The sequence below is a fragment of the Muntiacus reevesi genome, chromosome 2 (assembly GCF_963930625.1).
Source record: "Muntiacus reevesi chromosome 2, mMunRee1.1, whole genome shotgun sequence".
Classification (NCBI taxonomy): Eukaryota; Metazoa; Chordata; class Mammalia; order Artiodactyla; family Cervidae; genus Muntiacus; species Muntiacus reevesi.
The window spans coordinates 6,646,426-6,674,289 of NC_089250.1; the positions used below are offsets into that span (position 1 = coordinate 6,646,426).

The 27,864-nt window shown below is 39.4% G+C and overlaps 1 protein-coding gene across 4 annotated transcripts in view; it reads right to left on the minus strand.

The window, feature by feature from the left end:
* The window catches only part of TASP1 (taspase 1), a 251,874-nt gene that overhangs the window by 94,941 nt on the left and 129,069 nt on the right, over positions 1-27,864 (minus strand). For all 4 annotated transcript variants that reach the window (XR_010661275.1, XM_065919536.1, XM_065919537.1 and 1 more), the window contains one exon: positions 2,625-2,735. Coding sequence is in view for 3 of the 4 variants with exons in the window: in XM_065919536.1 (XP_065775608.1) it covers positions 2,625-2,735 (111 nt within the window). In the remaining variant the exon portion in view is untranslated. The remainder of the gene's footprint in view (positions 1-2,624; positions 2,736-27,864) is intronic.

Genomic DNA, 27,864 nt, shown 5'->3' on the forward strand with positions numbered 1-27,864 from the left:
CTCATCTAGGCTTCTGGTAAAATCAATTTACCTTGTTATAACATTTTGTAAATATCATCTATGCTTCTTGAAAATTCTCAAGTGGTCCCAGAAATTTTTTATGTTCCAATTCCATTTCCAATTCCAAATAAACCGATTAAAAATCATATTAAAATATGATTACACCTCATATTTACAAGTGTAATCCAGTAGAGAATTCATAAAATTTAGCATGGTGGAGGAATTTAGAAACTGTCTCTTAACTTTTTTTTTCCCCCTAAAGAAAACAAAACAGAACTTAAGTAACTTGGTAGATCCAGTGAGTCAGACACACAGTTAAGAGCAGAACCCAGCTATCCTAACTCTAGGAATGGTCTTCTGTAGTCTATATTATATTTTACTTATAAAAGGAAGGGGCAGCATGATCTTGCAAAACGAATACCCACTGACTAAGCAGCTGAGTTTGGACAAGTCACCAAACTCTTGTAAAATAGGTTGCTTCCACGATTTAGTGAGCACGGTAGATAAACTGAGCTCTGAAGTTTCTTACTCCTTTCCAAGAGTCTGGAATTGTTAAGATGGGGTTCAGTATGCACTAGGTCATGGGATCCAGTGGGAAAACAGAGTACTGCAACCCAACTCTCTGAGAAGTTTCAAAAGTTATACAAAAGGGGAAGGTAACAAGGTATCAGAAGAGAAAGAAGGGGAGCCCAGACCTGGAGATGCACAACTAGCCAGTGAACCTGTGGTTTCAGATGCAGTAAAGGGCTTCAGCTCACTCGCAACAGGGAGACACTTGACATGTGCCATAATCACAGGGTTTCCAGGATGTGAACTTCTCCTAAGTGCTGAGTTTTCACCTCTTAGCACTCCTTCCCATTGTTCTGAGAACGCATCTGGCATAGCCGGACAACTAATAGCAAGTTACATAAATTATACACGTTGTTAAGGCAAAGAATGTGGTTTTCTTTAAACCCAGCATTCCATGGTGGTAATTGTTAAAGCAAAAGAACAATAAGATGAGTCTGATGCTGACACATTTGAGGATGGAGTAACATGAATGTCATCAACCTTTTTCTGAAAAATAAGGCAGACCTCAAAGGCCATTTCTAATGCATTCCTCAGCTCACAATTTGTTATCAGGTGATTCTCACCAGCATGCATGAAGTTCATACCATTATTTACATTTTCATAACCTCAGGTCAAATGACTGGAAGAAAGCATCTGTTACAAAATCTCTTCATATTGAAATTTTTTCCTATAGTTATTCACCCTCTTCTTCCTTCAGAAAAATCCAGTTCTTTTTTGCCTGTAATCTGTTTTTCTTTCTCTCTCTACCCTAAAATCTTCCCTAAAAGGGCATGATACTTCCTAAGACCTGAGCGACAATGCTTATAAATCTGAGAAAGTAACTCAGTTTTATCCCTATCCCTGGAATGCCCTATCTAGCCCATCAGTTGCACGCTTTTATTATAAAACTTGTATTTGGTCCTTTGAATGGACTTTCATAAATTTTAAGCAGAGATCACTTTGAGATGAAAAGTGTTTTGAGTAGGTAAAGCCTGAATTTTGACAAGATCCATCGGGGCAACCCTTGCTAGCCAGACCCACACCAGCACCCTAAAGGTAGGGCTGGGGAGGGGTGTGCCTGGACACCGGGACACTATGGGAAACTGGAGAAAGGCACTGATCCCTGGCTGACCCAGCCCTGCCGCCCGTCGGGAACACTGCTCTACGTGAAAGTTATGCAGGTGACGAGACCTTGCCGCGCCAACCCCACTGTCGTATCTCTGTCTCTGCGCCCACATTCCTGTCTTCCCCTCTTTTTTCTGGGTGCCTGGGGCCAGTTCTAGGAGTCTGCCATTACTGAGTCCTTTCAGGGTGATGTTTTTTCCTAGACACCTATCTGTGTTGTCCTCACCATATAATTCGCATCTCATATTATCCTCTTAACTCTCTCCTTGGAGATACCCTCCAGATTAAACCCTGTGAGAGTCTTTCCCTAGTTTATATGCTCATGGCTTCTTACTCTAACTTATTTTTAACATTTTATATAAAGCGTAGAAGAAATATGGTTTATATTTCTTATACAATTTCATAAGCTTTTCATAGAGGTAAGTTCAACGTTAAAAAGATGGGAAAATCCAGAGTCAAATGGTTTTAATCAAAAGTAACAGTTATCTATAGGGAAATTGGTAGGCTGTAGAAAATCTTTCCACAGATTAGACAAAGGCATCCTTTCTTCCAACCAGATGTAGCTTCATAACAGCAAATGGAGCCAGACTGGATTTCAACTCAACCCTAGACAACTGTAAAAAGAGTCAAGTTGCATCACAGAAAAGATTTTAAAGGAGGTTGCCCTTTGAATTTTGTTTCAGTAGAATTTTATTCTACTGTGTAGCATTCTAATCTTGGACAACGTTTCACAGCTTGGGCGTTCTATCAGTTAGATGGTAAATTTTATACAGTAGTAGCTATTTTGATGGAATTTCTTTTCACACCAATGTGAATTGAGTGTCTAAGTTCATGCTAGGCCCTGGACTTCGGTCTAGCAATACAAACATGATACCTGACTCATGAAGCTTACAGCTCAGCAAAACAATCTCTGTTTAGAAGGAAATACTATTTTTTGACATTATACTTACTGATGAACTTGTTTTGCATAGTCTCCAGCAGAGCCTGGTGGGCATCTTCAGCTTGTAGAGCATGCGAACATTCTCTAGCCAGTATGGTACGCACGAGATGCTCCCCACACCCTAGAAATCCAAGGAAACCAAGAACGGTTGAGCAAGGGCAGTACTAAATATCCTTCTCATCTTAGTAGCGCTAAGACACCCACGTGTGCCACTGAAGAAGTCATTACGTTGGAAAATAATTCACTGATGTATGAGATGATTTCTATGAGTAATCTATTTAGTAACTTTAGTAATGAGATTTGGCAGAAACTAAAGAAACACAGGACCATCTAATCTTGAAAGGAAATGAAGAAAATAAAAATAATTCCCCCTTTTCACAGAAATTATTCACATAAGACGGGAATTTAGATTCTCTACCTAGGAACAGTTGAGGACTCTGTTTCGTTTCCTTTGCTGAATAATCGCAAAATACTGTTGCATAATTTCCATACAGTACGTTCTCATTGGTTATCTACTTCATATGTAGTAGAAGGCAATGGCACCCCATTCCAGTACTCTTGCCTGGAAAATCTCATGGACAGAGGAGCCTGGTAGGCTGCAGTCCATCCACTTTCACTTTTATGCATTGGAAAAGGAAATGGCAACCCACTCCAGTGTTCTTGCCTGGAGAATCCCAGGGATGGGGTGGCACAGAGTTGGACACGACTGAAGTGACTTAGGAGTTAGCAGTATATATATTTTAATCAAAAGTCCTTATGTTCATGAAATTTAAACCGATACAAACTGATGTAACACACAGTTCTGTCTGGCTACTATGTACTCGGACAGACATTAGGCAATGAGTCTACTGTAAAAATATAATCTGCCATTTTTAAAATAGTTCCATTCATTTCAGAAGTTTTCCTTCCATATGGAGACTTCTCCTCCTCTCCCTCCTCCCTCTGCCTCCCATATAAACATGTACATATCATATACACGTATGTGTATATGATATGTACATGTACATTACACAGTCATTGTCAAAAATACAAACTGTTCAAAACCTGTCAACGCTTTTTTTTTAATCACCTATGTTTTGTCATAAATCTTTGTTGTTGTTCAGTCACTGTGTCCAACTCTTTGCGACCCCAGGGACTGCAGAACACCAGGCTCCTCTGTCCTTCACTATCTCCCAGAGTTTCCTCAGATTCATGTCTATTGAACTAGTGATGCTCTCTAACCATCTCATCCTCTGCAGCACCCTTCTCCTTTTGCCTTCCATCTTTCCCAGCATCAGGGTTTTTTCCAATAAGTCGGCTCTTCACATCAGGAGGCCAAAGTATTGGAGTTTTAGTCTGACTGCCAGAAATATTTTCCCTGTATTTTTTGGTAAAGTAAATGTAAATGTCTTTCAAGATCTCAATATCTTTTTGTGAGTATCTATATTTAAGACCTTCATCTAGGTATGCAATTTAATATATAACTTGTGGGTAGGATTATGGTGATCCTTATTTTGTTAAAGCTTTGCACTATTATTTTTATAATTGGGGAAAAATTAAAGGTAGTAGAAAAGAAACCATTTTGACACTTATTAAAACTCCATAAAATTTAATTCCCTTTGTATACATATTTGATGTTGAACAGTGAAATGTTATACTTTAGGACAATAATAATTACTAGGAAATTGGCATATTATAAGCTAAATGGGTGTTCAGAAGGTTATGTACACATGACTCAAGTCAAACAGCTAAACCACATGAAGTTAACATTGCATCAAAAATATACACTATGTGGCAGAGAGACTTTTTCCTCTGTTGTTATACAGGAATATATAGGGGTTTCCAAGAAACTTAAAATTATGACTTCTTTTCTGACATATATCACCTTTAACATAAGAGCCTTGACACCAAAAGTTTGTTCTCCTGAAGGTTCCAATCAAAGAAAGTCTGACTTCTGTGGTTTTATTCACAAATTTCTAAGGTTTCTTATAACATGCTGCCATATAGCTGAGGGCTTCCCTGGTGGTTCAGCTGGTAAAGAATCTGTCTGCAATGTGGGAGACCTGGGTTCAATCCCTGGGTTGGGACGATCCCCTGGAGAAGGGAATGGCTACCCACTCCAGTATTCTGGCCTGGAGGATTCAGTCCATGAGGTCACAGAGAGTCAGACACGACCGAGTGACTTTCACTTTCACTTTCATACAGCTGAACGGTGATTCAGAGGCTAATAGGTCCATTCTTTATTCATCAATATGAGAAATAAGTCTTTCAATACATCTTCCTTTGTTCTTAATCATGCAAGCAAGAGTGTATTTATTTCCTCAGATTTTAGCAGAAAACATGTGTTATAAAAAGAATGGAGACCTAACAACAAACCTAGAGGAAAAGTGATAAATAACAAATTCTAAAAAAGCTTAAAAAGGTACACACTTATTTAGCATCAATAAGGACAACTAAATGAACTGAAACAGTGAATTCACAGCTTATATTTTTAAAAAACACCTTTGAAGATGCTGTGTAAGCAATTAACTATGCTGAAAATGAATAAATGAAAGAAAACAATCAAGCATTTCTCTGGTGTTCCTAAAGGAACTGCATCGCAGGTAGCCAGAATGTTTATAAAGGAAAATTCTCTCCATAGCAGTATCCTGGTTAATAAATGAAGAAGTAGTTGACAAAATTAGAATAAAACCATTTGTAATCCATAATGTAATAATTGATATAAGCAACAATCATCAATGGCTGCTAAATCACAAAAAGATATAATCAGATATATGTCCCTCAATAAAATTACACCTTTATAGTCTTGCCCCACACCAAAAAAATTACACCTCAACCTGATCAAGCCTCTAAATTCAATTATTAATTTCAAGAAATAAAAAACATCTGCAAAACCTATAGCTAACTTCATACTTAGTTGTGAAACACTGAATTGTTTCTCCCTAATATCAAGAAAAAGGCAATGATGTCTGCTTTTATCACTTTCATCCAACGATACACTGGAGGTTCGAGCCACTGCACTAAGTCAAAATGAAATAGAAAACATAAAGGTCAGAGAGGAAAGGTAAAATTGCTTCTTTTGTAGATGATATAATTGTTTACACAGAGAACCCCAAAGGAATCTACATAAACACCACTAGCGTTCTCTCTCCAGATTCTTCCTATCTGGCTAGGAGTCTAGGGCAAAGGTTGGCAGCAGACTCCTGTCTGGTACTAATCAGTCCCCAAAACATGAACTTGATTCCACTTCTTCCCCCATCCAGGCACACAACAGATTGTTACTGAGCACCTACTCGGTGCTGCTGCCAGAGGACACGGCAGTAGGCAGAGGCGCTGCTACTGTTTTCAGATCTGCCCAGAGGTGCTGGACCCTTGACCGGCTGCTGAATACTCAGTAACGGCCACCCTAGCCAGTCCAGATGCCTGTGCCTCAACTGTGTGCTTTACAGACCAACCCTGGGGATTTAGATGGAAACCCTGGACTCAGGAGGCCGCTGGACATCCCCACAGCCCACGGACAGCCAGTCTCCATGGCCAGGTCTCTCCCGTGAATCCAGCCTTTACACCAGCTCCAGCTCACTCTCTCCTAGTGGGTTTTCTATTACTGAGACTCCCACACCCAAAGACATCAGAATTATAACACATTTCCTCTCTTGTGGGGATCCTCAACCTTTTACAACCCACACTAGACATGAAGTCACAATAAAAAATCACAAATCACACACACACAGACTTATAAGGCAGAATGAGTACATGCAAAAACAGAGGGATTGCCAGACAAAGAAGTGGTGATGACAGAATGGTGGTTGACAAACATTTTATATTTAAATATATATATAAAATAAAGTAAACATTTTAGGCTTTGAAAGCTATGTAGATTTCTGCTAAATATCGCTTTCTTTTTGTAACAACCGTTTAAAAAATTAAATATCATTCTTTGCTCCTTGGGCATGCAAATACAGGCCATGGCCAGATTTGGCCCACCAATCTTAGTTTGACAAGCCTCATAATGGAAAAATCTGTAATACAAAGATGGAAAGGGAGATTATTATCAAAAAAACAAAACAGGGCAATCTGGGAGCCAGGGAGTGGGAAAGGTGAGCAGATTTTTCAATGAATCAAATAAAACTTTACAGATTAAAAAAAATTGTTTAAAACTCAATGCAAGAGAGAGAATTAGAATATATACCCATGGGAAAAAACTTAAAAGCAGCCTAGAATAATAAAGAGAAGGAAAATGAGTTAAGAAGCCTGAAGTGTAAAATGAGATTATCCAACATATTATAGGCATTTTGAAACAGAAGAGAAAAAAAGTGAGGAAAGGGCATTAATATTTGAAGAAATAATAAATAAGAAATTCAAGAATTTAAGTTATAAGGAAATCCTTAAGTTGAAGATACATATAGAGTTCCAAAGAAGATGAATAAAAACAAATCCATCATTAGTATACTATGTGAAACTCTGGACCAAAGACAAAGAGAAAATATTAAAAACTAATCAAAGAAAATTTGCTCAGTTGGTAAAGAATCCGCCTGCAATGCAGGAGACCTGGTTCGATTCCTGGGTCGGGAAGATCCAGTGGAGAAGGGATAGGCTACCCACTCCAGTATTCTTGGGCTTCCCTTGTGGCTCAGCTGGTAAAGAATCCGCCTGCAATGTGGGACACCTGGGTTCAATCCCTGGGTTGGGAAGATCCTCTGGAAAAGGGAAAGGCTGCCTACCCACTCCAGTATTCCGGCCTGGAGAATATAGTCCATGGGGTCACAAAGAGTTGGGCACAACTGAGCAACTCTCTTTCACTTTCAATCAAAGGAAAAGAAGATCTATAAAAAAAATTTTAATTTAAAAATTTAACAGGTAAATTACACCTTCCCAAGCAACAGAAGAGGCCAGAATAATAATACCTTCAAGTTAAAGACACTAAGGCAATAAACAAACAAAACAACTAGTCAACCTAAAATTAGTTACACTACCATTCAAGACTGAGGATCAACACAGTTTCAAATTTACAAACTCATTCCTTTGAGATTTAAGCTCCCAGCTTACTTCTACTCTGCCTGATACCATACCTTCTCATAATCCTTACTGATTTTAATATCTACCTAGATAAATCTCTCAATATCTTAGCTTCTGGATTTTCAGATTAACCACACTGTGTCATAAGGTCACTCCTATGACAATGCCATAATCAGTAATATTAACTCCTCCATAGTCTCAGTTGCAATCACCCCACCCCTCCTATTTTTCTAACTCATCTCTTGACCACTCTAATTGCAACATTCCCCCAACTTCACCAAAAAGTGCCATTCCATTAAATCCGCTGCTTTATAACTATCCCTCACCGCTCTCAGACCCTCACCCTCACCTTATGCAACTAAAATTCCATGCTTCATTAACGTATATCTATTCTCTTACTCAGAGAAGTCAATGGCACCCCACTCTAGTACTCTTGCCTGGAAAATCCTGGTGGGCTGCCGTCTATGGGGTCACACAAGAGTCAGACACGACTGAAGCGACTTAGCGGCAGCAGCAGTATTCTCTTACTCCTGAAAGTCTTCAAGTCTCACTCACGCACCAAACTTAACTGGCAAAAGCCCACACTGGAGTATCTGCCAGAATAACTACACTAGGCTACAAAAACAAAAAAAACCCCACATCTCAGTAGCTTAACAACAAAAATATTTGTCATTAATGTTGTAAGTTATTCCTGGGTCACCGGAGAGTGTGCTTCAGATAATCACCTGGGAACAAACCAAAGCTGATGGAGGCTCCATCATCTAAAACTGTACCTCCTTGATCATATTCCCACCGGGAGAATGAGAGGGCTACTAAAGGTCACCTTACAGCTTTAGCCTGGAGGTCACACATATCATCTCCACTCTAGTCCACTAGCCAGAAATAGCCACAATGTCTCAGCAACTGCAACAGGGCTGTGAAATACAGAGGAGCATATGGATATCCAGGAAGCGCTACATTAAATGTCTCTGGGACATCTCAGTAAACCCAGCTTCCCATGCTTGCACCTGCACAGCTAAACGAGGCACAGCTCTCATCCTGTAGCCGTGGGGTGACATTCATGAGCAAGAAGGTCCACCCGCTGAGAAAGGTGGGAGAGAAAAGGCGGCCCCAGGGACCACACAGCCCTGCTAAGCAGTCCAGTTGGTCCCGGCTCCTCTGAGGCTGTGTGTTACACGGGATTTAATACAAAAGCCAAAAAAAAAAAAAAAAAAGCTAACTGTTCAAACGTCTATAATTGAGTTCTCTTCTTTAAGCCCAAATTCATTCTTCTTTTTCTTCTTTATTTTGGTTTTATATATATATACACACGCACAACATGAAATTTACCATTTAATCATTTTTAAGTGCAGAATTCAGTGGCATTCTTATTCAGATTGTACAACTATCACGACCACCCATCTCCAGCACTTTCCCATCTTCCCAAACTGAAACTCTGCACCCATTCAACACCCCCCATCCCCCATTTCTCCCCAACCCTGGCAACCACCATTCTACTTTCCATTTCTATGAATTTGACTACTCCAGGTATCTCACGTAAGTGGAATCACACACTTTTGTCCTTTTCTGACTGATTTAATTTGCTTAATATAATATCCCCAAGGCTCATTTCTTATTAAAACAGGTTTCAGAATTCCCTTCCTTTTCAAGGCTGAATAACATTCCACCATATGCACATACCAGATTTGACTTATCTGTTCGTCTGCCAATGGACATTCAGGACCAAATGCACTCCTTATCTACATAAAGAGCCATTTACTGGTGAAAGAAAATGGCTTGGCAAACTTTGCACCAAAAGAAGACCACTTCTTTCACCCAATTATACAACTTTGCATTGAGTCAAATACAATTTCTCATAAGCTTATGCAGTTGAATTTATCAGACACCATTAGAAGACAGGAAAAAAGACTATTTATTAACTGAGTTATTTTGGAAAATTCATGATACATTTAATTTTTACCATCAACCAATTTTTTTAATTTGCTTGAATAAATATGAGTAATTTGATTAAAATAAATCCTTAGGTGCGTGAAAATGGAGTCTTAGATAATTAAGAGCCCCTTTTATCTGTGTAAAGGATAACCATTTCTCTGAGCCATGTGAAACCACTTCCAGGAACCCATTGTTAGAGTGCTTATTTGTGGGTTTGTTTAGAACCTGACAAGAGTTGCCAACTCCAAGGAAACTAGAAGAATTAATGAAGTATTTTTATTTTTTCCTCATCTTGACATTTCCATCAATGTCATCATTTCTCTAGTTAACACTGGCCAAGTTACAAAAGAACTTCTCTGTATCTTTACTAAAGGAAAGACCTGGGAACTGTGGTCTTGTTCAGAGACCCTCTGTATTCCGTGTATTCAATTTTCTCATCCTCTCACTCATTCTCTCCCTCTCCCTATCTCTCTCACCCACACACACACCCCTGCCGTAAGGCCACAAGTTCCTGCAAAGTAGGAGGTTAGTATTTTTCTATTCTACAGTCAGACTGATGTCTGAATCCAGATGAATGAGTCCAGGACTCTTCATTTAAACCTCAGTTTCCTCAGCTGTGAAAACGGGGGATAGAAGTCATAACTACCTCACAAGGACAAACTGAGACGACACACACAAGACATTTAGTGTGAGGCTGGGCACTGAATGAGCACCTCATGCTGCAGTGAGGATCCCGACTGCCTTAAGGAAACCATTAGCTGTCATTTTCTGTCTCTCTTCATCCTAGTCTCTGCATTTTGTTTCTGTTAGAACAAGGTGATTCCCAGCCAGCCTGACATCATCACTGACAGCCTCGAATACAGTTAAAGAGGAGTTTAGTCTTTAACTTGCAATTCTCAAATCTGCTGTTTCTAAGAAAGCTGAGCCCTCACCGAGGGTCAAAATGATCATGTGGGTAAACCTTGCATTGTCAGACAAAACAAATAATATGATGAAGATTTCACTTATCTTGGTAGGAAACATTTTAACCATAGTTATCCAGGGATTATGGATTATGCATGATTTTTCATTCAATACGTATTCTTTCTCTTATTTTTCCCAATTTCTGTAATAAACGCCTATCGCTTTTTTCCAAGAAGTTCAACGCCCAACATCAATGTTACACTCCTGCATTCACCATACTTTCTCTTCAGGTAAGATAGTAAAGGGCAAGGCAGGGTCTCCCATGATGAGATTTGGTCTCATACACTTCACTGTCCCATATATGAGTTCATGAATGAATGCTACAGGTGCTCTATTTTATCCAACCTCCATCCAGGTGTTTTATTTTATCCATTTGGTATTTTCACCTTACCATTAGTGATAGATGTATCCTTCAAATTATTAATAAGATAATTAAAAACATGCAATGTAATAGCCCCATAGTCATATTGTCAAATCATGTTTTACTTCCAAACGGTTAAGTAGCAAACTGGAAAGCATTTGCATTAAGGACAGAGACACATAAAAACCTACTGGCTCTTGGCTGACACTCAAGACACATCTCCATTGCATCTCAAGATAATTTCTAGTTGTTTTATCTTTGTCTCATTCAGTGGTGGCAGCAGTGGTAGGTATGGAGTCAAATTATTACAAAATGAAAGCTGAAAGGCCCTTATGTGTCAAGTGTGTGACGCAGTGTTCAGATGCAGGGTGTAATGCAGTGTTCACACAGCAGAGGATTAGGATATAATTCCTCCAGAGGACCTCAACAGGGGATTAGGATTTTTAAGTATAATCCCTAATCTCCCAGACCTTCTCGCCTTCCAAACCACTCTAACCTCAGTACTGATCGAAAGAGTCCCCAAAGCGGGAGAGTGAAGCTGCATTCCCGGGAAAGAATAACCCACATTCCCAGGCTGCCTGCACCCCAGAGCAGGATCAGCGGCCACAAAAGCTCACAGTCACTACTCCTGGCACACCACGAATCTCCGAGGCTTGCTGATGACTTTCAAGTATTTATGTCATCTTATAAATGCTGCCATTCACTCTTGCTGTGGCAAGTGAGCATCTGAAAATCTTTCAACACATCTCCTGTTAGAAGTCCACAGGGACAGATAAGTAATGAGGAAAGGCCTTTCCAAATTTAAAAGGAAACATTTGGGACTTCAGTTTCCACTATTGCAACATCTCTTTTTCAACAAAGGAATTTATTACACAGTACGTCACCTTTTTCCCTGTCGGAGGATTTATGGCCAATTTTGGAGTTGGGTTACTTCTGATTTTCAAGCCCGTCTTGTGAAATTAAAGAGAGGGCTGCCTTAAAAATGATAGAACACACGTGATTTCACTCTTCACAGTGTCCCCATAGTTATCAAACCTGGAACCTATTAAATACAAGAAGAAAACATAAGGAGCTTTATAAAGAGATGGAATAAGTAGTGAAGATGTCTAATCCAGTCTAGCCCAAAGGGCATGGGTACCAACACACACTTCATGTCTTCCCAGTATTCAGTTTTCTCTAGCCTCTAACCCATCAGCACCCTGCCGATATTTACAGTAATCTACCAAAAAGAACTCAGGTTTTTTTCTTATAAACAATAAATAACCAACACAAAGAGCAATTTGACAATTATCTCTAAAAGATCTCATCTCCTACAAACTAGGATGCAGTTGATACATGCTTTAACATTTCATAATTATTTAAAATACAGAAAAATATAAGAGAACGGTGACAAACAGGAAAATCTCTCATCTAGAGCACAGTGCTAAATATACTTAGTGTGTATGCTAAGTATACTTAATCCTTGATATTTATTAGTTATTAAATTCATGTCTATTTTATTAAGAATGTATAACCAAACCACAGAAGATCTATCTACACAAGTAGCTGCATAAATGGAAAGAATTCTAGCTTTGTGAATGCAATTATCTGCACACAAAAAAAGAGCTTCCAAAAAAATGAGTGTGAAAAGCCTTTATCCAGTCTGCCACATCAGAGAGCCAGGGGTCTGTGGCCAGCAACACAGAGGCGCCTACCCCAAAGTGTGAGGGGCTCCATCCTCCCCTGGGCCCTGCTCGTCATCAGCGTCCCATCTCAATGTGAGGACGTATCCGACACTCACTGTTAGCCTCAACACAGGTGATGAAACAAGACCTTGCTTCCTGCTCTAAGTTTTCCCAGTTTAGTTATCTAAACACAACACGCTCATCAGGGCGCTGGGGACAAATGGTGCCAGGCAGCAGAGACATTCAGAGAGAACCACCGCACAGAAGTGGAGCTCCTCGGTTTATGCTGGAGCCCATAAAATTCTATCACTACTACTGCATGTGTCTGGAAAACATCCTACGAGTGTGAAAGGCAGACCGCTCTCCATGCAAGAACTTCATTGGAGCATTGGCTGCCACAGGAGCAGCAGGCACTGACTCCACGTCTGGCTGATGCTTCTGTACATCTCCCCTCTGGACTCTGTTCCACTGCAGAGATGAAGGGAACCACCTCTGCCCATGGAACCTGAAACGCGTTGCTGAAGACCTCTGTATCTCAGGTTCCTCACTGGAAAACATAAATGGCTTAGGCTTAAATGGTTTCAAATTCCTTGGGACAAAATTTTATAGCTGGAAATACTTCTGGAATGTCAATAACTTTCTGGTTAAAATTAACTTAAGAGGCTCAAAATGAACAGACCACGTTAAAAAATCCTTTTTAAAAAGCTGTAAATTCATGAAACAGTGTGTTTAGATTGCTTTTTTTTTTTTTTTAACAATCTAGATTGCATTTTTAAGGGGGAAGAGAAAAAGTGACTGATTCACTGTTAATTGATCAACTACTGTGCACCCGGCGTTGTGAGAACATCATCACTTTAAAGCCCGACAACTCACTTGCAAGGAAGGTACCGCCATCCCAATCTGACAAGTGAGAAACATGAAGTGGAAGAACTAAGGTTCTAAAATCCAGGTCTTGTAACTCCAAGTAAAATGCTTGTTCCAAGAGAGTACACCACTGCAGAAATAAGGCCATTATCATCCCACAAACAAAGGAGATATAAGCAAAGAAAGCTCAAAAGTCAAAAAAAAAGAAGAAAGAAAGCTCAAAAGCCTCAAAAGCCTGAATCCGTGATTAAGATCAAAGGAGTAATTACCTGCAGATAAACAGCACAACAAATTCTGCCACCAATACTTAGGACTGGAGATAGCCCCCTATTTTAACCATGACATTCTAAAAACAATCACTAAATTAATCTCAAGGGAATTAATGTTAAAATTGGACATTTCATTGTGCATCAAAACCAGAGAGTGCATTTTATGAGTTAAAAAAAAAGCCAAGACGTAGCTGTAAACAATCTACAATAACGTAGATGTGATGCAACGTAAAATAAATTTCAGCACACATATAGAGAAGATGGAGACGCTCTATACCGTCGGCAAAAACAAGACCAGGAGCTGACTGTGGCTCAGATCATGAACTCCTTATTGCCAAATTCAGACTTAAATTGAGGAAAGTAGGGAAAACCACCAGGCCTTGCAGGTATGACCTAAATCAAATCCCTTAAAAATTATACTGTGGAAGTGAGAAATAGATTCAAGGGATTAGATCTGATAGACAGAGTATCTGATGAACTATAGATGGAGGTTCGTGACACTGTACAGGAGACAGGGATCAAGACCATCCCCACGGAAAAGAAATGCAAAAAGGCAAAATGGTTGTCTGAGGAGGCCTTACAAATAGCTGTGAAAAGAAGAGAAGTGAAAAGCAAAGGAGAAAAGGAAAGATATATCCATTTGAATGCAGAGTTCCAAAGAATAGCAAGGAGAGATAAAAAAGTCTTCCTCAGTGATCAGTACAAAGAAATAGAGGAAAACAATAGAATGGGAAAGATTAGAGACCTCTTCAAGAAAATGAGAGATACTAAGGGAACGTTTCATTCAAAGATGGGCTTGATAAAGGACAGAAATGGTATGGACCTAACAGAAACAGAAGATATTAAGAAGAGGTGACAAGAATACACAGAAGAACTATACAAAAAACATCTTTACGATCCAGATAATCATGATGGCATGATCGTTCACCTAGAGCCAGACATCCTGGAATGTGAAGTCAAGTGGGCCTTAGGAAGCATCACTATGGCTAGTGGAGGGGATGAAATTCCAGTTGAGCTATTTCAAATCCTAAAAGATGATGGTGTTAAAATGCTGTACTCAATATGCCAGCAAATTTGGAAAACTCAGCAGTGGCCACAGGACTGGAAAAGGTCAGTTTTCATTCCAATCCCAAAGAAAGGCAATGCCTAACAATCTTCAAACTACCGCAAGATTGCACTGATCTCACATACTAGCAAAGTAATGCTCAAAATTCTCCAAGCAAGGCTTCAACAGTGCGTGAACCATGAACTTCCAGATGTTCAAGGTGGATTTAGAAAAGGCCGAGGAACCAGAGATCAAATTGTCAACATCCACTGAATCACCGAAAAAGCAAGAGAGTTCCAGAAAAACATCTATTGCTGCTTTATTGATTATGCCAAAGCCTTTGACTATGTGGATCACAACAAACTGTTGAAAATTCTAAAGGAGGTGGGAATACCTGACCTGCCTCTTTAGAAATCTGTATGCAGGTCAAGAAGCAACAGTTAGAAGTGGACATGGAACAAAAGACTGATTCTAAAGCGGGAAAGGAGTACGTCAAGGCTGTATACTGTCACCCTGATCGTTTAACTTCTATGCAGAGTACATCATGAGAAACGCTGGACTGGATGAAGCACGAACTGGAATCAAGATTGCCAGGAGAAATATCAATAACTTCAGATATGCAGATGACACCACCCTTATGGCAGAAAGCAAAGAAGAACTAAAGAGCCTTTTGATGAAAGTGAAAGAGGAGAGTGAAAAAGTTGGCTTAAAGCTCAACATTCAGAAAACTAAGATCATAGTATCCGGGTTCCATCACTTCATGGCAAACTGATGGGGTAATGATGGAAACTGTGACAGACTTTATTTTTCTGGGCTCCAAAATCACTGTAGGTGGTGACTGCAGCCATGAAATTAAAAGGCACTTGCTCCTTGGAAGAAAAACTATGACCAACCTAGATAGCATATTAAAAAGCAGAGACATTACTTTGTCAACAAAGGTCCATCTAGTCAAAGTTATGGTTTTTCCAGTAATCATGTATGGATACGAGAGTTGGACTATTAGGAAAACTGAGCACTGAAGAACTGATATTTCTGAACTGTGGTGTTGAAGTAGACTCCTGAGAGTCCCTTGGGCTGCAAGGAGATCCAACCAGTCCATCCTAAAGGAAATCAGTCCTGAATATTCATTGAAAGGACTGATGCTGAAGATGAAATTTCAATATTTTAGCCACCTGATGCGAAGAACTGATTCATTGGATAAGGTCCTGATGCTGGGAAAGATTGAAGGCAGGAGGAGAAGGGGTCAACAAAGGACGAGATGGTTGGATGGCATCACCAACTCTATGCACATGAGTTTGAGCAAGCTCCAGGAGTTGGTGATAGACAGGGAGGCCTGGCACGCTGCTGTCTATGGGGTCGCCAAGAATCAGACATGACTGAGCAACTGAACTGAACATTATAATACATGCCAGATCTCAAAGCCTGGGAAACAAATAATGGATTTATACTGTTAAAAGAATCTTACATTTGTGAAGTAATATAATATTATTCTACATAGACTATGGTAAATTAATGATGCATATGTAATCTAGAGCAACCACAAAAAACATAATACACCAAAGTATAATAAAATGTTAAGAGGAAAAGAAAATGAAATATTAAAAAATAATCAAACCAAAAGATACAGGAAAATAAGACCAGAGAAAACAAAGAGCAAACAGAAAACAAAAAACAGGATGGTAGATTTAGTCCAAGCATATCTATAATTACATTAAGTGTAAATGGACTAAATGCTCTTTATGTAAAAGACTCAGATTATCAATGTAGATTAACTTCAAAAGGGGATCGACCCAGTTTGTGTATAAGAAACATATATTACTATAAAGACAAGATAGGCTAAAAGTAAAATAGGTGGAAAATAATATACCAGATAAGTGTAAGAAAGCTGATGTGACTATATTAATGTTAAGAAAAACAAACACTAAAACAAAGATTATCTACAGATGAAGAATATTTTGTAATAATAAAAGTATCAATTTGTCAATATACAAAGCATTAAAAGTTAAAATATATTTTTATTAAATACTATGGAAACGTAACATTTAGTGAAAGAAGCAAGTCACAGAGGACTGTATACCACATAATACCATATTCCTATGGCTCAATAAAAGTCATAAAACTAAATAATATATTGATTAGAGATATACACATATGTGATTAAACATTTTTTAAGCTAAAACATGATACACAGAATTCAGGAAAATAGTTTTACTTCTGGAGGACAGGCAAGGGCTTGGGAAGGAGTAGAAGTGGATATTATTAGTAATGTTCATTTGTAAGCTAATGATGAGTTCAATGAATTTTGTTTCATAACTTACTTATGTAATATAGTATTTTATATGTAAACAATAATGCCATTTTTTAAAACTTAGTTCTTAATAAGAAAAGATACAATTAGTCAATACCCACCAATATCCTTAAAAATGATCATTCCTTCTGAGTCTTCAGGAGTATTTCTAGGAACTTATGGTAAGGAAATACACAAGTATACAACAGCTAAGTACAAGAGAATCACTGTTTTTAGAACAGCAAAAGCAAACAAAAAAACACAGGAAATAGCAACTCATTGGTCATTCTAAGAGACTAAAACAACCATAGAATAGAATTTTACTATATGAAGCTATTTTAATATAATTAAGTTACTATTTAAATCACTAGCTTAGGAGTTAGTGAATTCCTAAATTTATAAGCTAAACTAGGGTACTTACAGGGACGTTATGGATTCTCCAACTAGGAATTCCATGCAATTTTTCTAGAACTGCACGTACACTTATGCAGGTAACTGTAGTCACAAGCTTGCTTCTAGGGAGAAGGTCTATAGTTTTGATGTTCTTAAAAGAAGAATGGTTACTCAAAAAAAATAGTTACTAAGGTAGCTAATCTTCAAAGATGGCTACCAATGAACAAAGCTGCCCAGGATTCATACCCATATGTAATCCCCTTGCACAGTGAATCTGGATTGTGACCCTGTAATTAACTTTACCTAATGCAATGCAAGTCCCAGGCCTAAACCGTAAAGAGGCTTGATAGCTTTTGCACTGTGAGTGTCCTGAGTGACCATGTAAGAATCCAGCTGCCTATGGAAGAGGCCATGTTAGACCAGAATCAGTCCTGATGCGACATGCGCAGATAGCAGGGCCAAAGCACCTGGGCATCCCAGCTGAGCCCATCATTCTGGCTGTGCCCGCCAAGGCACCAGCCATGTGAGGAAGCCCCCATGCACACCTAGGTAAACCACCACCTAACCCACCCACACAAGGACCCCAAGCAAGCCAGCAAAGGAGGATCCACTTCAGATCTAGTTAACATATAAAGTCCCAAGAAGAGGATTATTTTTCTAAGTCACAAAATTTGGGGGTGACCTGCCAAGCATCAAATAGGTAACTAAAAAACTACAGACTGCTAGTTCAGACTGAGTAACGTCACCTAATTAAGGACTGAATATTTTCTATGATGGCTGAAACAAAAATCAGAAGCTATCCATCAGAACAAACTGTGGAAAATTCTTAAAGAGATGGAGATACCAGACCACATACCTGCCTCCGGAGAAACCTGTGTACAGGTTGAGAAGCAACAGTTACAAGACATGGAATAACGGACTGGTTCAGAATCAGGAAAGGAGTACATCAAGGCTTATCATCACCCTGCTTATTAAACTTATGCAGAGTACATCATGCGATATGATGGGCTGGATGAATTACAAGATGGAATCAAAATTTCCAGGAGAAATATCAATGACCTCAGATATGCAGATGATACTAACCTAATGGCAGAAAATGAAAAGGAAACTAAAGAACCTCTTGAAGAAGGTAAAAGAGGAGACTGAAAAATCTGGCTTAATCACTTCATGGCAAATAGATGTGGAAAAAGTGGAAACGGACAGATTTTATTTTCTTGGTCTCCAAAATCACTGTCAACAGTGACTGCAGACATGAAATTAAAAGACAGCTGCTCCTTGGAAGAAAAGCTATGACAAACTTAGACAGTGTATTAAAAAGCAGAGACGGCACTTTACTGACAAAAGTCTGTCTAGTCAAAGCTATGGATTCCCCAGTAGTCATGTATGGATGTGAGAGCTGGACCATAAAGAAGGCTGAGCACCAAAGAATTGATGCTTTCGAACTGTGGTGTTGGAGAAGGCTCTTGAGAGTCCTTTGGACTGCAAGGAGATGAGATCAAACCAGACAATCCTAAAGGAAATCAGTCCTGAATGTTCATTAGAAGGACTGATGCTGAAGTTGAAGCTCCAATACTTTGACCACCTGATGTGAAGAGCAGACTCACTGGAAAAGACCCTGATGCTGGGAAAGATTGAAGGCAGGAGGAGAACAGAATGACAGTGGATGAGGTGGTTGAACAGCATCACCGACTCCAGGAGACAGTGAAGGACAGGGAAGTCCGGCATGGTGTAGTCCACCGGGTGCAAAGAATTGGACATGACTTAGCAACTGAACATGAATCCATCAGAGGACATAAAGTCACTCCCCAGTCCTCTGTGCAACAATCCTTGTTGATGCACATGCAAGTACACAGACACAATCACACGCCCCCCACACACACATCTATGCCATCTATATAACAGTTTCACTGAGTCAAACCAACTTTACCTTGATTTCATGTACTTTATTCACATAGGTTCTTTTATTACACAAAAATGAAACATAGATCAAGTATATACTCTGCGCTTATATTAAATGAAATGAAAAGAAGTGAGACCCTCACATGACCCTTCATTTAAAATACTACAGTGGTTACTTATGTAAATCACTTTACTTCCCCCTGGACTTAAAAAGAACAAAGCAGACTGAGGTTCAGGGAACACACACTGAAAGGTATTTTATAATGCTAATAAAATAGCATTGTATTATGTCACAGTATGACAATTACAATGTTTACTGCACACAAATACTTCCTCTTTATTAATTTCCACAATCATCTTGTAAATGATACTTGAGAAGGAAACAAATTCAACCAGAACCAGGAATCCTGCGCCAGAACCAAGAAGCAAAGCAGAACATAAACAATATGAAACAGCCAGATTCCATTTCATCTATTCAATTTGAGTGAAATGAAGACATAAACAAACTCTGTGGTGGTGTGGGTTGTTTTTTTTTTTAATCTACTGCACTTGATTTTTCAAAATAAAAACATCCATTTCCACAACCAAATTTCTGTTAGCCAAAAATAATGGCAAGAGGCATGGCTTTGGTAAGGACAGATTTAAGCGATAAGTATACACTTTTAACTCTCTAAATACCTACCTCACCATTCTTAGTTGGACAGTAGATGATTACATTTCAGTTTGGCCCCTCTATTTTTTCACATTTCTCTACTGTCACTGAGTAAAGATTGTTTAGATTCTTTCAGCACTCAGGCACTGTTTGACTTTTCTGAACCTCAGTTTTTTCATTTGAAAATTGAAATCACTATGTACAAAGTACTTAGCACAGTGCCTGATCACAGCAAATGCTCAACAGATGATAGCTGCTGTTATCATCCTTATTGATAATCACCAAACGATAGCAAGTGTCAGTTTAGCAGGATCCTGGCATTAACCCACGCAACTGTTATTTCCTTCTGTTCTAACAAAATCCTGATTTTGTTCAAGCTGTTCCAGTCATCTGTTGCTGTTCAGTCACTCAGTCATGTTGAAATCTTTGTAACCCCATGGACTGAAGCAGTCCAGGCTTCCCTGTCCTTCACAATCATCTGGAGTTTGCTCAACTCATGTCCATCAAGTCAGTGATGCCATCCAACCATCTCATCCTCTATCACCCTCTTCTCTTTCTGTCCTCATTTTTCCCAGCATCAGGGTCTTTTCCAGTGAGTTGGCTCTTCACATCAGATTGCCAAAGTACTGGAGCTTCAGCTTCAGCATCAGTCCTTCCAATGAATATTCAGGATTGATTTCCTTTAGGATTGACTGGTTTGATCTCTTTGCAGTCCAAGGTACTCTCAGAGTCTTCTCCAGCACCACAGTTTGAAGACATCAATTCTTTGGTGCTCAACCTTCTTTATGGTCCAACTCTCACATCCATACATGGCTACTGGAAAAACCATAACTTTGACTAGACAGACTTTTGTCACAAAGTGATGTCTCTGCTTTTCAAGAAGCTGTCTAGGTTTTGTCATAGCTTTCCTTCCTAGGAGCAAGTGTCTTAATTTCATGGCTGTAGTCATCATCTGCAGTGATTTTGGAGCCCAAGATAAAAAATCTGTCACCGTTTCCAAGTTTTCCCCATCTATTTGGCATGAATTGATGGAAACAGATGCCATAATCTTATTTTTCTGAATGTTGAGCTTTAAGCCAACTTTTTCACTCTCCTCTTTCACTTTCATCAAGAGGCCCTTTGTTCCTCTTCACTTTCTGCCACTAGAGTAGTATGACCTACATATTTGAGGTTATTGATATTTCTCCCAGCAATCTTGATTCCAGCTTGTGATTCATCCAGCCCAGCATTTCACATGATATACTCTGCATATAAGTTAAATAAGCAGGGTGACAATATATAGCCTTGATGCACTCCTTTCCCAATTTCAAACGAGTCAATAAAAAAGAAGATGTTTTTCTAGTATTCTCTCGCTTTTTTTGATGATCCAACGGATGTTGGCAACGTGATCTCTGATTCCTTTGCCTTTTCTAAATCCAGCTTGAACATCTGGAAGTTCACAGTTCATGTACTGTTGAAATCTCACTTGGAGAATTTTGAGCATTACTTTGCTAGCATGTGAGATGAGTGCAATTGTGCAGTAGTCTGAACATTCTTTGGCATTGCCTTTCTTTGGGATTGGAATGAAAACTGACCTTTTCCAGTCCTGTGGCCACTGCTGAGTTTTCCAAATTTGGTGGCATATTGAACACAGCACTTTCACAGCATCATCTTTTAGGATTTGAAATAGCTCAACTGGAATTCCATCACCTCCACCAGCTTTGTTCTTAGTGATGCTTCCTAAGACCCACATGACTTCACATCCCAGGATGTCTGGCTCTAGGTGAGTGACCACACCAACATGGTTGTTTGGGTCATTAAGACCTTTTTTGTATAGTTCTTCTATACGAACAAGTTATTCTTGCCACCTCTTCTTAATTTCTTCTGCTATTGTTAGGTCCTTATTGTTTCTGTCCTTTATCATGCCCATCCTTGCATGAAATGTTCCCTTGATATCTCTAATTTTCTTGAAAAGATCTCTAGTCTTTTCCATTCTATTGTTTTTCTCTATTTCTTTGCATTGTTTATTTAAGAAGGCCTTCTTATCACTCCTTGTTAGTCTCTGGAACTCTGCGTTCAGTTGGGTATATATTTCCCTTTCTCCCTTGCCTTTGCTTCTCTTCTTTTCTCAGTTATTTGTAAAGCTTCCTCAGACAACTACTTTGCTTTCTTGCATTTCTTTATCTTGGGATGGTTTTGGTTACTTACTCCAGTAAAGTATTACAAACCTCCATCCACAGTTCTTCAGGTACTCTGTCATCTCCATCAAATCCCTTGAATCTCCACTGTATAATCATAAGGGATATGATTTAGGTCATTTATGAATGGACTAGTGGTTTTCCCTTCTTTCTTCAATTTCAGCATGAATTTTCCAATAAGAAGCTCATGATTTGAGCCACAGTAGTTCCAGGTCTTATCTTTGCTGACTGTATAGAGCTTCTCTGTCTTCAGCTGCAAAGAATCAACCTGATTTGGTATTGACCATTTGGTAAAGTCCATGTGTAGAATTAGCTCTTGTGCTGTTGGAAAGGGGTGTTTGCTATGACCAGTGTGTCTCTTGACAAAATTGCTAGCCTTTGCCCTACTTCATTTTGTACTCCAAGGCCAAACTTGCCTATTACGCCAACTCCTGACTTTCTACTTTAACATCCCAATCCCCTATGATGAAAACAACATCTTTTTTTTTTGGTGTTTGTTCTAGAAGAGCTTTCAGGTCTTCATAGAACCATTCAACTGCAGCTTCTTCAGCATTAGTGGTTGGGGCACAGGCTCATGAATGTAACCTAAGGGCATGTTGTATGTTTATGACAGGTTCATGGGTAATCCTCTTTGTCAGCAATTAGCTCAGGAATGGGCAAGTGACTCAACATTATTCAACCAACAAAATGTGAAAAGTCAGCTGGGAAGCATCTAAAACATGTTCCTCACATCTAAAAGAGAGCTACACAGAGAAAAAATTTTTTCTTCTTCTAGCGATTTTTATGTCATGAGTTTTTCTAACAGCGCAGTAGTTACTCTGCTATCAGCCTGATGAAGAGGTCAGTGGTGATGACAGCAGAGCACATAAGGGACAGAGAGAACTGGATACTGGATCTCAGCAATGGAGCCCTGAAGCAACCAACCCTGCAGTCCATCTACCTCGGAACCTCTTCCTCTGTGAAATCACTGCACTCCTTGTTGTCAGAGCCAGTGTGAGAAGTGACTGTCTTACCTATAGCGCAGAGTGCTCTAAATTACCACAATCATGGAGGGTGTGAATACTGCAGTGAATTTTGTCAAAACTAAATTACACTAAAATTAAACCACCCTTCTTTTACAGAGCAGTGCCCTCAGCATGAATGTCGAAAGTTCTTAAACAAGCAGGAGCACTAAGTCCTGGTTTTTCAATGAGAAACCATTAAGTCACTTCGCCAAACAGAATCTATTTGACGGTGCTTTAAAATATGCAGTGGGTTACAGAGTTCATTTCAGTAGATGTTTATTTATTGAGTACCAACCACATCTTTAGGGCACCAGCTTCTTCCTCAAGGAGATCCATGGACCGTAAGTGGTACCAGTGGGGTACATGGGCCCACTGGCCATGAAGGGTGTAAACCCTTGGACTGGGCAAGGGGAGAAGGGAGGGCAGGAGGGAGGCTATAGGAAAGACATTTGAGCTCAACCGTGAAGAATGAGCCAGACTTCACCAGCTGTAAGGAGTAGGGAAGGCATTCTAAATAGGAACAGAAATAGAAATGTGCACTCTCTTCCCACGATACTGTGCTAAATTGTTTATATTATAATGACAGATATAAAGAAAAGAAGTAAATGATGATATCTAGGACTTGCTAAGGAGATCTGCCCCAGACATGAAGATCAAGATAAAACTTACCTCTGCAAAGCACATAGTGAGTTCTGAAACACATCCATGGATTTAATGACGGGGCAGGGTTTAACCTGTCAAAGTTGTTCTGAGGAAAGCCCAGGGCTGTAGAGAAACTCAAATCTGTTGTGCGTATGCTTATTCCAGGTACAAACAGGCTAAACACTAAGGTGAAAGGCTCCAAAGAAGGAACTCTTACTAAGATGTGAAATGAAATCAAAACTACTAAGACAACTCAGGTGAATGAAGACATGTAAGACAAATATATGGAAAAATATTTCCATTAATATTGCATCCCTCAAGAGGGAGGGGACATATGTATACTTATTGCTGATTCACGTTGTTATCAGCATAAACCAACACAGCACTGTAAAGCAATTATCCTCCAATTTAAAAACAGAATATTATATCTCTATATCCTACCAAATCTATACTAACATTACAAAGAAAGCCTAACAAGTACAGCAGAGGCAAATCTAAACTTTAAGGATAAGGAAGAACTCAGATAAAAGAAATCTCAGTAAATCTCAAATCCTTACTGTCCTCTGATATAAATTTTACTATCTTAGCTACATGGGGCAAATATTCCATATTTCCAAGAACACACCATCACATCATCCTAGCAGAATTCAATAAGGAACTTACTGTTCTACCATCAATATTAGTAAACAGTGACTATTATGATAGATTACAATACATATAATTTATCAGTAAATTATGAAGAACCAGGAAAGCACTGTCAATTAAGGCTATAATATAGAGAAATAGATGCAGAAAACAGAACTCCTCAGTATTACAAAACATAAAACACTGAATCGCAAGTAACAGGAGGCGCAATGATACAAAGTGATAACATCGATGGTAATTAACATATCTGTAAGTCTCGCCTCCATAAAGAAAGACGCTCCAGTCCCGGTGGGAATAGGTAGACACACCCTTCCAACCTGCTCCCTCCATTATGATTCCAACCTAAGTCTGATTTCCAAGCCCATGATATTCAGCCACCTTCAGAGCACACTTTCTCTTCCAGTCAATGTGGGTCTATGTAGACCTGAAATGCCAGTGAGGAATTTCAAAGAAATCTCTAATTCTTTTCTGCCTAACTCAGATTTTTTAAAATGATTATCCATGCTTTCTACTAGGCAATGATTGTAAAAAATTTTTTTCATCAAAGCCAAAGACAAATACAGTGAACAAATGTACTCTTTCTTGATATGAATAAAATATTCTGAAAATTAAAATGTAAGGTATCCTTCAGTCATGATGTGTTATGCTGTAGGCTCAATCATGCTGTTATTCACTAATGAGGACCAAGACACGTATACAAAAGCAAGCTAATAAAAACATAAACAACGGTTCCTGCATTTTACACTTAAGTGTCTCCACTTTTTCTCCATGATTCACCAACAAAGCTTTTGGCCCAAATTAACCAGCCACCATGGACAGAGCTTGTTAAACTAAAATTCATCTGATTCAGCATTATATCTTTCTAACCCCTCTAGCCACACCTTTTAGAGCTAGCAGGGTGTTTTATCCACCTCTGTTTGCAACAAGAACCTTAGTTAATTTGTATCAAGGTTAGGAGTATCCCAGATGAGTCAGAAAACATCAATATCATTTCTGCCAGCACTATAATCCCACTATAATCCCTGCCTATCCATGCAGGCCCATATGGTCACGTGTTGACCATCAGTTAAAGCTCTCAAGGATACCAAAGGTCAAGGATATACACCACATTGCCTTATCTTTAGATCCACCAAAACATGATGAGACATAAACTGTATGGGATGAGTGTTACAGGCAAGGCATGGTTGGGAACAGCACCACTTTGCCCATCAGAATGGACCAGCAGCACTGGTATAACCTAGGAGCATATGAAAAATGCAGACTCCCAGGCCTCTCCCAGACCCACGGATCATAATCTGCTTTTTTTTTTTTCTTTTTTTGGTCATGCTGCATGGCATGTGGGATCCTATTTTCCCTAGTTCTTAACCACTGGACCACCAAGGAAGTCCCATACTCTGGATTTTAACAGGTGATTCATACATGCTAAACTGTAGAAAAAAATGGGTGTTAAAAAAAAAAAGAACCTGAGAAACTGTTTCTGAAGATACATCATTAAAATTACTATCCCAAATAACTCTCAGAAATAAAAAGCCTAAAGCTAGTTTGGGTCTAAAGAACCATGTGCCTCCCACTGAAAATGTCCAGGGAAACCGTAAGAGAAACCACAGTTCCAGCTTCAGGCAGCTGAGAGCTCAAGGCCTGGATCCCCGAGCATCGTTGTTTCATAACAGCCTGCAACATCAGACATACTATGTACCTTCAGAGAGTGATGAGTTATACCATGTACAACCTTCATAGCAACAAATTATCAATTTACAAACTCAAAGTCAACATATTGTGCCTCACAGTCATTTAAGCTGGCAAGACTTTAAAGTACACACAAATCTGAAGTAATGCTTTGGAAATATTTGATTTATGTTAAACAGCGCTCTGGAATTTAAACATTTGTATGCTCCACCAAGCTCTTTTCCTGGCCAATTGGATCACTGGTCGGCTTACATAGATGCTTCCAACATAAGACACTGCCCAGTTAAATTTAATATTTTAAAATGTTTAAGACCTTTCTGTGTATTTTTTAAAATCAATCTTAGTTCAAGCAAATTTCCTGCGCAGCAAAAGAACACTGCCACCACCACAACAAAATCATACCCCAAACGGCATCAAGTGAGCTCTGCCTCTAACGAGAACCTTCTACAGAGGGAACCAAGATGGCAAAGCCGCGAAGGACTTCGGTCCAGTAGGGAACACGTAGCAGCGTGTCAGAAAGAAATTGTTTTTCTGCTCCTTTTGATGGGTTGCGCTTTCAAGTCAGGAAATGAGAAACAGGTGTGCCAGAGGGCACACACATCCTCGCTCCACACTGCAAAACACGCGTTTCCAATTTGCAAACATGAAAGGGACTCCTGTTGAATGAAAGAAGAAATGAAAACCCAGTTCTGTCTCTGCGAACCATATGAAGGCGGCTCAGAAAGGCTCTGACAAGCTGCTCGACTTCCTCCCTCTCCGACTGACAGCAGGTAGTGCTCGACAATGGGAAGGAAAAGGCATTCTTTCAAGTGAGAACAATCAAAGGGGGAATTACACGAAGGATCAGAGCTCTGGCACTTTAACCCATCACTTGATCTCACGCTTCTGTTTCCACCATTGCTGTACCTTGTGTCTTCAAATTACAGGTCTGTCCTTTCAGCAAACAACAAATGATGCAAAATAAGTCTCTGACCCACCCACCCCCCCCCCAAAAAAAAAAAATTTGAGAAAGTTCAAACATTAAAAGAACATCTTGGAGTTCACGTGATCTACCATCACCTAAGTCTCTTTCAGAAAGACCTACTTTTCTTCATGAAGTCCTGAGCTTTCCTGGGGTGCTGGAGACCTTTTAGGGGCTTATATGAAAGTCATGGTGGTGCTGAGTTTAAAACCAACTGGTTTTGGTGGGCCTTTGGGGAAAGGGTGTGTGGCAAGAAGGAAGAGGCACTATTGGCAGCAAAAGGAGTCAGGTGGCCAGGTGTGCCAAGGTCCATTTGGGAGGCTCTGCAGGGAGCACCCCTCAGCTGTCAGGACACGGCAGAGCCTGGTTCAGGGCAGCAAGCCTTTATTTTAATGTATTTCTAGACTAGCAAGAAACGTCCCTGTATTACAAATAAGGCCACAGACTTCATGCCCTTTGAGGACGGGGACTGTCCACTCTTGCATCACAGACACTACACAGCACAGGATAAGAGCCTCTGAAACAGCTGCTGTGTGATAGCCTGAGGGCAGCTACAAGTCTTCTTACAGGAGAGCAAAATGCCTGAGCTCATGTATGTGGGAAAGACACACTTCACATCTAAAATTAAGTTTTGAAGAACATTTATAGTATCATAAAAATATTCATTATAGAATATTAAATGGACAAAGACTAACAAGCTAAGTGACACTTTCATTTGTTTTATCGATCAAAAATCTACCAAAAGTATTAACCCACTACCACAGCATAGCAAGGTTAAAATTTCATTTTCCAAATTCTTTTCAATGACCAG